This window comes from Cynocephalus volans, chromosome 10, assembly GCF_027409185.1.
Source record: "Cynocephalus volans isolate mCynVol1 chromosome 10, mCynVol1.pri, whole genome shotgun sequence".
In the NCBI taxonomy this organism is placed as follows: Eukaryota; Metazoa; Chordata; class Mammalia; order Dermoptera; family Cynocephalidae; genus Cynocephalus; species Cynocephalus volans.
Genome location: NC_084469.1, coordinates 100,666,677 through 100,679,483, shown reverse-complemented (window position 1 = coordinate 100,679,483; position 12,807 = coordinate 100,666,677). Strand labels below are relative to the sequence as shown.

General features: G+C 39.4%; 2 protein-coding genes across 2 annotated transcripts; both read right to left on the bottom strand.

Moving 5' to 3' along the window:
* Positions 1 to 643: 643 nt before the first annotated feature.
* Positions 644 to 1,597, bottom strand: LOC134388479 (olfactory receptor 7G2-like). Its single transcript, XM_063111550.1, has one exon. The coding sequence runs from the start codon at positions 1,580 to 1,582 to the stop codon at positions 644 to 646; it is 939 nt and encodes a 312-aa protein (XP_062967620.1). The 5' UTR covers positions 1,583 to 1,597.
* Positions 1,598 to 8,345: 6,748 nt separating this feature from the next.
* Positions 8,346 to 9,305, bottom strand: LOC134388539 (olfactory receptor 7G1-like). The gene has a single exon (XM_063111647.1). The coding sequence runs from the start codon at positions 9,282 to 9,284 to the stop codon at positions 8,346 to 8,348; it is 939 nt and encodes a 312-aa protein (XP_062967717.1). The 5' UTR covers positions 9,285 to 9,305.
* Between the last annotated feature and the right edge of the window lie 3,502 nt (positions 9,306 to 12,807).

The following is a 12,807-nucleotide window of genomic DNA, read 5'->3' as shown; positions in this document are numbered from 1 at the left end:
GCACAGTTACATACAGATTCTTTCCCTTGTCAGAAACAAAACCTCAATCACTGATCAAGATAAAATGCTTCACAACAATCTCAAACCCACTGAGATGACCTAATTACAGAAATATTTTAGGTGGCAAAACTGAGTGTTATGGATACTGAGATTGCCCTGGACAGACACAGTTTACAAATGACCCGTCTTGAGAACTGCTGAATTGTATTAAAGACCATCTTTCATGTCTCATGATAGCTTAACTATGGAGTGAAATTCACATGGTCATAACCATGGAATGAGCCAGAATTTACTCTTTGCTGTGACCACAGCCTTGTTGGGATCCTTTCCTTGGCCTATCCAACTTTTTGAATTATTCTTCTGAGAACGTTCCATCAAAATCACTACAATCCTTGCCTCAGGTTCAGACTCCATGGACTCCAACCAGAGAAACTGAGCTTAGAGAAAGGACTCATTTTTGTAAAATCCCAGAGCTATACAATGAGTGAGAGAAGATCAACAGCCAAGCTAAAATGAACTCACCAGTTAAGCTATCTAGTCACTCTCGAAGAACTTGGGACTGTAGAGTTGGGCATTGTGGCTAACCCAGCAAATTTGTCACTTTGACTCATTCTAAGACCCCAGTCCAAAATAGATGACACAATTAGAGAAGAGAAGGTGTCCTGCCAGTGAGCTTTCTCAGGGCATCTTTCATGTCCCTGTTCCTCAGACTGTAGATGAAGGGGTTCATTATGGGAGTGACCACAGTGTAAATTGTCGAAGCCACTGCAGTCTTTCTTGAAGAGTCAGAACGTGCAGAACTAATGCACACCCCCAAACCTGTCCCGTAGAACAAGGAAACAACTGAGAGGTGAGACCCACAGGTGGAAAAAGCTTTGTACTTTCTGCCTGATGACGGCATTTTCAAAACTGAGGATACTATCTGAGCATAAGAAAAAATGACTCCAGACAGTGGAATACCACCAAATATGCTCATTGCAGAATATATCAGGATATTATTAATGAGGGTATCAGAACAGGCGAGCTTGATGACCTGAACAACTTCGCAGAAGAAGAGGGGGATTTCAACATCTGTGCAGAAAGACAGCTGCAGCAGCATCAGACTGTGGAGCAGGGAATCCACTATGCAAATGAACAGGGAGACTAGAATCAGCAGACCACAGAGGCGGGGGTTCATGATGACTGTATACCTCAGAGGGTGACAAATGGCCACATAGCGGTCATAAGCCATGGCTGCAAGAAGAAAACTTTCCAAGCTAGCAAAAGCCAGGACAAAGCAGGTCTGGGTGAGGCAGCCTATGTAAGTGATGCTCTGACTTTGTGCCTGGATATTTAGCAATATCTTTGGGATTGTAGTTGTGCTTAAACAGATATCAGTGAAGGACAGATGGGACAGGAAGAAGTACATGGGTGTGTGCAGCTGAGAGTTACAGAGGACAGCCAGGATGATGAGCAAGTTTCCCAGGACAGTGACCAGGTACATGGACAGGAACAGGCTGAAGAGGAGGGGCTGCAGTTCTGGATCCTCTGTCACCTCCATGAGAAGGAATTCTGAAACAGCTGTTTGGTTTCTGGTTTCCATGTCGTTGATGAACCTGATGGAAGAGCTGGGGTGACAAGACAATCAAATATGTATTTTCTAGATCAGCAGGAGGAGCATCACCACAGGCAAACACCATCTTGGGAAAGAAAAGAGACTATTATAGAGGAATACAAAAGGAACTCTTGCATTTTATATTGTTACTGTAATAAAGGCACAAAGCTACTGTACCAGAGCATCAACAATTGTTAGTTCTAGAAATAGTTAAGGAGTGGTCAGTTTCTGAAAATTATACTTTCTATGTTATTCTAATCATATAAAATATTTTGTAATTTTAAAGAAAACCAGACTAGGAGGCATCTTGAAGTTTACATCTGGTATCCTAGAGACATCAGAGCCAGGAAACAGAGATAATTCAAATGTATGCTACAATCAGGAATGGGAGGATAAGGTGAAATTTACCAAACATTATGCTCCCCACCTACCAGCATAGGATTGCTAGTAAATCTTAGAGAATTTATGAACAGTCATCCTGTTTTAGAAAGTGCAGATTTCTGCTCAGTAGGAAAATGCTCCTGGCCATAGTAGAGACCGACTACCACATTGGTAGACAAGAGGTGCTTGAGTATTGGTGCAAAGGTACAAGGAAACATGTAAAGAGGACAGACAGCTGTGCAGGAGACCCACAGGTGACTTGTCTAATCTTCTGATGTACTCGTTCTACAGCTTCCTCTGGGTGAACCTGTTGTAAAACACCTGCCCTCTATTCCAAACATTAACTAAGGGATTATTGGTTACCTGGTTGGCATCACAGTGGTACGATGCTTGACATCTCTGTGTGCACCACTCAGAAGATCTGTCCTTCCGAAGGGCAGAGGGACTGAGTGAGGCACCAGGCTCCTGGACAGGTGGGATCATCTGTGGGAGGAGGCTCAGGTGGGGCTACTGCTTTGCTGAGGAATGACTGTTGAATGAGGTGGTCACAGGCACATTGCAGTCTCTGTACCTCCAGAGGCTCAATATCCAAAGCTCCTCATTAGCCAAGGAATTTTATTGTTGCTGTGATCCCAGGACACTGCAAATCCTTAAAGACCAAGACTCTAGAAGGGAGGGATTCAGGATGGCTGCTTGCCTGACCCTATAAGACCAGGTGTGCACTACCTACTTTTCTCCACCTGTGCCTGCTCATCCCCATGTCGCATACCTTGCACACATGAACACACAGCATTCTATAACTAGATATCAGTATTTTCTTAGGAATGAATGAAGGCAACACTAATTAATGATATCAAGAAGTCTGATACCGATTTAAAGTGTGAAAATACAGCTGATATATGGGGATAAGTGATATATTATAAAATATAGGTAAATGACTGTAAAAAATGCAAACAGATGTTTTTCTAAGTCATTGAATGTTTTCTGATCCTTAATGTACACAGTGCAAATTTTATAGAGCAGATTTCAGCCTATTCTCTGTGAAAAGCCTTTCTCTGATCAATACAGAAAGATCCATTACTACTTTTTAAGGCTTTTACAGCCATCTTTGCTAATTTTATTATTATAATTTCAATTTATATTTTTTCTTCACATTAGGAAACTGTGGGTTGAATTTATGATACTTTATCTGTAAAAATAGTGGGAAATTACAATGCCATGGAAAAGCATGAGTGTGCAAGCAAAATCTCAGTACATTTAGTTATATCTCATTCATTATTTAATAGGTGGGGATACAACATTATGTTAATATTAAATTGGATAATATTAGCATTTTAATGTTAAAATTAAAAATTTTTTCATTTGTAATGTATTCAATATTTTTATGTGCTTATCAAATTATTTTCTGGTTCTGTATGAACTTTATTGATCCACAATTTTCTTAGTGTATTGAAGCCCACTTCAGACCAGGATGGTGTCCCCATATCATCCTTCACTATCTTAATCCCATTCACATCAAACTCATTAAATAATAGACAAAATGCGAAAGGACCTAAAAGTATAAAATATAAGAAGTACATGAAATGTAAACTATTTTAAAATACTAAAAAGGGCTTAAGTGATGCTTTGTTATTGAGAAACGTGAGTGGATACAAAGTTGTGAACACAGCCTGGACCCATGACAATGGACTTAGATCAGCTGAGAGTTTCAGAAAGAATCCAAGGAATAACTGAACCTAACTTCTGGCCAACTTGATGACTGGATTTTTTATATTCTCAATACTGTTAGGAATCAGTCATTAGATGGAATTCAAGGCATGAGGTTGGACGATTGGGCAGGGCAACTGTGAACCTGCTAGAGGTGAAAGAGTGAGCACATGGATAGAACAAAAGATAAAAACTTTACTTTTAAAATGTATTCATTTATTTTTTTTAGCTCCCAATTATGAGTGAGTACATGTGGTATTTTTCTTTCTGTGCTAGGCTTACTTTTCTTAACACAATTTTTCTTAAGTTCATCCATGTTGTTGCAAGTGGCAGAATTTCATTCTTTTTTATGGCAGAGTAGTATTCTATTGTGTAGATATGCCACATTTTCCTTATTCATCCAGTCATCTATTGATGGACATTTAGGTTGCTTCCAACTCTTGGCTATTGTACATACAACTTCAGTAAACGTGGGAGTGTGAGTATCCCGTCAACATGATGATACGACAATCATAATAATTTTCAAAAGGAGAGAACAGAACTGAGTCCACCAGAAGTGGGAAAAGGTGAGGAGGGAGAGGATTAGTGAGAAATTAACAAAGGGCCACAAAAAATGATTACATTGTGTAATGTTGAAAAAAAATTTATAACCGAAACAACTACTGAACAATATGACAATGAGGATTAAGGTAATATAAAATTTCTCAGGGCCGGCCCCGTGGCTCACTCGGGAGAGTGCGACGCTTGTAGCGCCGAGGCTGCGGGTTCGGATCCCATATAGGGATGGCCAGTGCGCTCACTGGCTGAGCGTGGTGCAGACCACACTGTGCCAAGGGTTGCGATCCCCTTACCAGTCCAAAAAAAAAAAAAAATCTCATTTAAAAAAAGAAAAGAGAAAAACTTAGCAATTTAAATAGAATCTGAAAATCAGAATTTAAATACCCAGAAAGAAAATGATTTTGAAAAGCTAAATCTGCAACACCAATAATACAACATAAATTCCTTCTAGATGAAATCACTCTTGTACAATTTCATGTTAACGCTCTTATCACAAAGACAAGTGTCAGCATTGGCATGGAGAAAGGGGAACGGTAGTCCACTGGTGGCGGGAACGTGTATCAGTGTAGCCACTGTGGAGAGCAGTGTGGAGGTTCCCGAAGAAGTTAAAAATACAACCACCACAGGACCCAGCAGTCCCTCTGCATATACACCCAGAGGAGATGAAACCACCACTCAGAGAAATACCTACACTCTCTTTTTCAGTGCAGCATTATTCACAACAGCCAAATGTGGACACAGCCTAATGTGTCTGTTGACAGAGAAATGGTAAAGAAAATGTGGGAGCTATGTGAGTATATATGAGGGGTCTTCAACAAGTTCATGGAAAGATTCATGTTCACTTTTAACTCCGTTTTCCAAGAACTTTCCAAAGTACCCTGGCACATATAGTGGAATATTATTCAGCCTTGAAAAAGAAGGATATTCTGCCATTTGCAACAATGTGTAGACCTAGAAGACATTACATTAAGTGAAATAAGCCAGACACAGAAAAATACTACATGATCTCGCTTACACGTGAAATCTTAAAAAAAAAATCAAATACAGAGAAACAGAGAGGACAATGGTGGTCAGCAGGGGTAGGGTGGCCTGGGAAATGGGGAGATGTAGGTACAAGGGTACAGGTTTGCATTTATGGAGGATGAGCTATTCCAGAGACATAATGTACACCATGATGACTACTGTTAGTAACACCGTACGCCAGAAATTCACTATGAGGGTAGAGTTTAGGTGCTTTGACCATCAAAAAAAAAAAAAGAAAAAGAAAAAAAAGAAAAGGATAAAAAGAAAGGTAACTATGTGAGGTAATGGATATAATAATTTGCTTGACTATAGTAATCACTTCACTATGTAGTGTTGTACACCTTAAATTTAGACAATAAAAAATAAAATATGTTGCCAAACATACATTAGGCACTCTACAAAAATAAAATAAAACAAGCCTATTGGAACACCGCCCCCCTCAATTTTTTCACACTCTTCATCTCTTTCCTGTCCCCAATGGGACCGTTACTCTAACCTTGGTATTATCCCCTGGCACTTTCAATATATTCTTTGTGATTCTATCAATAAACAATGCTATCACTTTGCATCTGAAAATTTTATATATTGTGTGTGTCATTTTGTAATTGTTTTTTTAAGATAATACACCTAGTGACTTCTAAGTCTTAGTACATTTCATTCTGCTTCCTTATCTTTCACTCCTTCACTGTATTCCACTGTCTTACGACCTCACAATTTATTTATAGCTTCTCAGACTTATGGGCATTTGCATCGTGTGTGCGTGCACACACACAAACGCACACACACACATGCACACGCACACATGCACACACACGCACACACACACATGCACACACACACACGCACACATGCACACACACGCAAACGCACACACGCACGCACACGCACGCACACACACACACGCACTCACACACGTGTGCGCACATGCACACACACACATGCACACACGCACAGTTTAAAACAATGCCTGGAGACCCAACAAATTTAAGACTGAGGTTGCCTTTGGAATTGGAAGAAGAGGGATGTAGAATAAAAATAGAATGTCTTTGCTATGCATACTATGTTTTTACTTTGAGAAGAGAACCATTATGGCAACTGTCAAAATTTACTCTTTACTAATTCTGGAAATAGATAGATGGGCACCTCTCTTGCTATTCTGTACCTTTTAAATATTTCACAGGTAACAAAAGAGACACTGCTGGACTGGAGATGTAGTCTGTGGGGTCTCCACCTCCCCTGCAAGAGTCTCATAGCCAGGCACCAGGGTCAAGTACAAAGATTACCCTTACAATAGGACATCAAGAACAAGATATGGAACTTTTAACATGCTATAAATTGGTTTAACCACTAAGGATAACATGTGGAACTACCCAAAGGAACATAAGTTCTCCGGTATACCTGTAATCCCATCTCAACTGCAAAACTCTATCTCTTTACCACCAGAACACACAAACAAGAATATTCAACAGATTTACTCAGAATATCAAAAAATAATTACAAGCAAATAAGATTTCCATCAATATCAGAAAGTATTTCAGTTTGACAAGATACCATGCATTATTTTAAAAGAGATTATTTTAAATAAATCAGTACTGTACACACAATGACATAGTAGAATATCTAAAGTGCAATACAGAGAAAACAGTCAGGAAATAAAATTCACACATTAAGATTAAACTTTTAACAGGTTTGAAAAAAGGCAAATTTTAAACTGGACAAAAACCTATACAGGGGAGATAACATGATGAGTTTTAACCCTATTGCTAGTTTCCTTGAGCAAATAAGTTCACATACTGATAATTTTGCAGGAGTCAGCCTAATAGAAAAACTTTGAATAAAATAATAAATACAATTTCAGCTGTTGTGAGTGGAACATGCTTTAGGTAGATTCTATGGGGATGCCGCTGCTACACTTTTTACCTCTGGGAAGTGATATGCAATTTTAGTATGTTATTATCCTTTGAGAACTACAGACATGATTCATGCACTCTTTGTGTATGTTATTTTCACAAATAAATTTGAGAAAGGCCTTACACATTCCTAATTCTAAGTACTTTCTCACGTGATCTTCTACTATGAGTCATGCATGTCAGACAACAGAGATTATCAGATACTCACATAGTGCCTGTTAAAAATGCCCATCCCTTCCATATCTTCCCAGAGATTCAAAATCAGCACCATGTTCTAACTAAGGTAACTGACCAGCCCGAGAGATTCCAAGTCAGTATTTCTTGGGTGACATTAGGGAACTGGCCCTTTGAGCAAAGAGTACAGGTGATTTATCTCTGCATGTGTTCCATAAACATCAAAAGGAAAAGTCAGGGCTAGAACCCATCTCAGAGGCCAGGTAGGGAGCTGTTTCTTAGATGCGGTGCTGAAAACAACACCACTTTCTCAACGTCCGATGACAACAAGAACAGAAGGCTGTCCAGACAATCTTCTGATTTTCCTTTAAAACTCCACTGTGTATAACCCCACACTGAAAGAGATAAGTCTGACTGATGGATCCTTTTTCTGGGTGTGCCTATATGGAAAGTGAAGGTGTGATTCTTACCAACATTCCCCTTTTCCTCTTTTTACATTCAACAGCTGCTCAAAGTAAAGTGATTCTCACTAGAGTAGCTTTCCTCATAAATATGCATTTAAACGTTTTGCAAGAAAGCCCTAAAACTGCACCCAATCCTCTAAGACATTAATGATGCCATAAACTTTATTCAGTTACATTTCTCTGTGTGGACTCCACCAGGGATGAGTAAAGAACACTGAATGACAAGACGAATGAGAAAAGCAAAACCTAGATATATTCTTATAAATAAATCCATAAGAAGTTTTCAAAGAAAATAAGAAGATGACTCCAGACAAAGAAACTGAGCTTAGAAAACAGAACTAATTTTTGAAACACCCCCAGAGCTGTACAATGAGCAAGTCAGCTTTCAACCCAAAGTTAAAATGAACTAACCCATTATGTTCTCTAGTCACTATAGAACAACTTGGTAAAGTAAGAGTCAGGAACCACAGCTCACCCAGTATTTCTGTCTCTTTGACTCATTCTAGAAGCCTCAGTCCAAAGCAGATGACACAGTCACACAACGGAAGGTGTCCTACCAATGAGCTTCCTCAAAGCTCCCTTCATGTCCCTGTTCCTCAGGCTGTAGATAAAGGGGTTCATCATTTGAGGGACCACAGTGTACATCAGTGAAGCCACTGCAGTGATTCTGGATGAGTCAGTAACTGCAGAACTAATGTACACCCCAAAACTTGTCCCATAGAACAAGGACACAACTGAGAGGTGAGACCCACAGGTGGAAAAAGCTTTATGCTTTCTTCCTGCTGCTGGCATTCTCAAAACAGAGGAGACAATTTGAGCGTAAGAGAAAATTATTCCAAACAAGGGAATAGCACCAAGTATACCACTTGCAAAATATGTCAGAATGGTATTAATGAGGGCATCAGAACAGGCAAGCTTGATGACCTGGACAACTTCACAGAAGAAGAGGGGGATTTCAACATCTGTGCAAAAAGACAGCTGCAGCACCATCAGGCTCTGAACCAGGGCATCCACAATGCTTATGAACAGGGAGAGTAGAGTCAGCAGGCCACACAGACGGATGCTTATGATGACTGTGTACCTCAGTGGGTGACAGATGGCCACATAACGGTCATAAGCCATTACTGCAAGAAGGCAACTTTCCTCACCAGCAAAAACCAGGACCAGGCAGACCTGGGTGAGGCAACCTTTATAAGTGATGCTCTGATTCTGTGTTTGTATGTTGAGCAGCATTTTGGGGATGGTAGTTGTGCTTAAACAGATATCAGTAAAGGACAGATTGGAGAGAAGGAAGTACATGGGGGTGTGGAGGTGGGAGTCAGTGATGACAACCAGGATGATGAGCAGGTTTCCCAGGATGGTGACCAGGTACATGGACAGGAACAGGCTGAAGAGGAGGGGCTGCAGTTCTGGATCCTCTGTCACCTCCATGAGAAGGAATTTTGAAACACCTGTTTGGTTTCTGGTTTCCATGTTGTTGGTGAATCTGATGGAAGAGATGGGGTGACAGGACAATCCAATATGTGTTTTCCAGGCCAGCAAGAGCAATAACATCAGAGAGGCAAACACCATGGTAGGAAGGGTTGGCTTCTAATGGAGGAAAATTAAAGAAACGTTGTCTTCTGTTTGCATATTGTTTTGTTACTTATTTAAAATCCTGGAATTTGTATAGTAGGCCATCAATCATTGTTAGTTCTGGAAATGGTTAAGGGGTCATCACTAAAAATAATAGTCTATCTGTACTATTCTGATTGCTTAAAATATTTCATAATTTTTAAGCAAACACACTAGGGAGGCAGCTTAAAGATTCTGTCTGGCTCCCCAGAGACATCAGACCCAGGACATAGAGATGATACAAATGTGTGTCAAGAGCCAGGATTGGGAAGATAAGGTGAAGTTAACAAACTTTCTGCCCCCACAACCACTGGGTTGCTGGTAAATGTCAGAGAATTTTATAACAGTCCTTCTGTTTTAGAAGAGGCAGATTTCTATTAAAGAGTACAATGGTCCTGGCCATTGTAGAGACTGAGCATGAGATTAGTAGATGAGAGGTGCTTCAGAATTGGTGCAAAGGTACAAAGGACAGATAGTTAGACAAGAGACCCATGGGGACTTGATTCTAATGACCTCATATACATCCTCACTGTCACCTTCCCCCAGATGAAATTGCAGTAAAACACCTGTCTTAATTTGCAAACATGAATTAAGGGACTTTAGATTACCTGGGTGGAGTCACAATGGAGTAATGCTTGACATCTTTGGGTGTATCATATGAAAGATCTGTCATCAGAGAAGAGGGATTGAATGAGTCACTGAACTCCTGTCCATTAGGGGCCGTCTATGGGAGGAGCCTCAGTCATGCTATTTATTTTCTAGAGAACTGATGAATGAGGTAGTCAGAGGCACACTGTTATCTCTGTATCCCTAGGGGCTCAATTTCCAAAGTTCCTCATTAGCCAAGCAATTTTATTGTCACCGTGATCCCAGGGCACTGCAAATCCTTAAAGACCAAGAGTCTAGAATGAAGAAAATCAGGGTGGCTGATTATGAGGCCACCTATGAGGCCAGGTGTACACTGTCTACTTTTCCCCATCTGTGCCCACTTATCCTCATTTCACACACCTTGCACAGATGCACACACATCTTCTCTAATTGTGTTTCAGTCTTCTTAGGGGTGATCAATGATGTCATTATCTAATGAATTATACTTATTTTAGGTGTGAAAATATAGCTTATATATGTAGATATAAATATGTTTTTAAAGTACAGCTATTTTAAAACTTATTATTATTGTTATGTTTATTGGACCTATTAGGGGGGTATAGTGTTTTATAATCAATATTTTAATTGACATGTATTGATTGTACCTATTTATGGGGTACAGAGTTATATTTCAGTACATGTACACAATGTGTGAAGATCTAATCAAGGTTGTTAGATTATAATTACAGCTAGACAGAGTGATATATTATTTTATTTTATTTTTTGCTAAGAATTGGACTCATTTTTATTTCTATTATTTATTTATTAAGAATATTCATGACATACTAAGCTAAGTGTCTCCCCTCCTGCCCATGATGTGTGGGTCAGATCCATACTGGGGGCATACCCATTACCAGAAATTACTTTCATACCTTTGTCCCCTCCCAATTTTCCCCCAACTTCCCTACCTCTCCCCCTGTCCCCTCCACTCCAATTTGTAGCCCTAGGAATGTTCCCTCCCTCTGTTGGACCATGGCATTACTGTGGTTTCTTTCCTTCCTTCCTTTCTGTCTTAGCTCCCACATATGAGTGAGCACATGTGGTGTTTATCCCTCTGTCCTTTGCTTGTTTCACTCAACATAAGTTTCCCCAGGTTCATCCGTGTCATTGCAAATGGGAGAATTTCATTCTTTTTTATGGCAGAGTAGTATTCCATAGTGTATACATACCACAGTTTCCTTATCCAATCATCTATTGATGGACATTGAAGTTGGTTCCATATCTTGGCTGTTGTAAACAGAGCTGTGATAAACATGGGAGTGCAGGTATCTCTTTGACATGATGATTTCCATTCCTCTGGGTATATACCCAGAAGAAGGATTGCTGGATCATATGGAAGATCTATCTGTAGTTGTTTGAGAAACCTCCAAATTGTTTTCCAAAGTGCTTGTACTAATTTACAGTCCCACCAACAGTGCAGTAGTGTTCTCTTCTCTCCACACCCTCGCCAACATTTGTTATTCACCGTCTTTTTGATTATAGACAGTCTAACTGAAGTGAGGAGGTATCTCAATGTGGTTTTAATTTGCATTTCCCTGATGACTAGTGATGGTGAGCATTTTTTCATATATCTGTTGCACATTTGTATGTCTTCCTTTGAAAAATGTCTATTCAGCTCCTTTGCCCATTTTTTAATTGGGGCATTTATTTTTTACTGTAGAATTGCTTGAGTTCTATGTATATTCTGGATATTAGTCCCTTGTTGGAAGCATACTTAGCAAAAATTTTCTCCCACTCTGTAGGTTGTCTTTTCACTCTGTTGATTCTTTTGCTGTGCAGAAAATTTTTAGTTTGATATTGTTCCATTCATTTATTTTTTTCTTTTGCTGCTTGTGCTTTGGGGCTCATGTTCATAAAGGCTGTGCCCTGACCTAACTTCTGAACTGCTTCACCTAGATTTTCCCTTAGTAATTTTAAAGTTTTGGGCCTTATATCTAGGTCTTCAATCCATTTTGAGTTGATTTTAGTGCATGGTGAGAGATGCATATCTAGTTTCATTCTTCTGCATATGGATATCCAGTTTTCCCAGCACCACTTGTTGAAGAGGCAATCTTTTCCCCAATATAGATTTTTGCTGCCTTTGTCTAATATCCGATGGCTATAAGCCTGAGGAGTGATTTCCGGGCTCTCTACTCTATTCCACTCATCTAATGTCTATTTTTGTACCAGTACCATGCCGTTTTGGTTACAAAAGCTTTGTTGTATAATTTGAAGTTGGGCAGAGTTAATGCCTCTGGCTTTGTTTTTTTTGTTTTTTTTGTTTTTTTGTTTTTTTGCTCAGGATTGCTTTGGATATCCAGGGTCTTTTGTTTTTCCATATGAAAGGTAAGATTGTTTTTTCCATTTCTGTGAAGAATGTCATTGGTATTTTGATGGGGATTGAACTGAATCTATAGATCACTTTGGGTAGTATAGACATTTTCACAATGTTAATTCTTCCAATCCAAGAGCATGGAATATCTTTCCATCTTTTTGTGTCTTCTTTAACTTCTTTCAGAAGCCATTTGTAATTCTCATTGTAGAGGTCTTATCACCTCCTTGGTTAACTTGATCCCTAGGTATCGTATTTTTTTGGTGACAATTGTAAATGGCCTTACTTTCTCCATTTCTCTCTCTGTTAATTCAATATTTGAGTGTATAAATACTACTGATTTGCGGCCATTTATTTTCTGTCCTGCAACATCACTGAAGTTGTTAACCAGCTCTAGGAGTAAAGAGGAGTTAATACTAATTC

Excerpts from the sequence above, each read along its gene's own strand:
- LOC134388479 (XM_063111550.1), bottom strand. The coding sequence starts at position 1,582 with ATGGAAACCAGAAACCAAACAGCTGTTTCAGAATTCCTTCTCATGGAG.
- LOC134388539 (XM_063111647.1), bottom strand. The coding sequence starts at position 9,284 with ATGGAAACCAGAAACCAAACAGGTGTTTCAAAATTCCTTCTCATGGAG.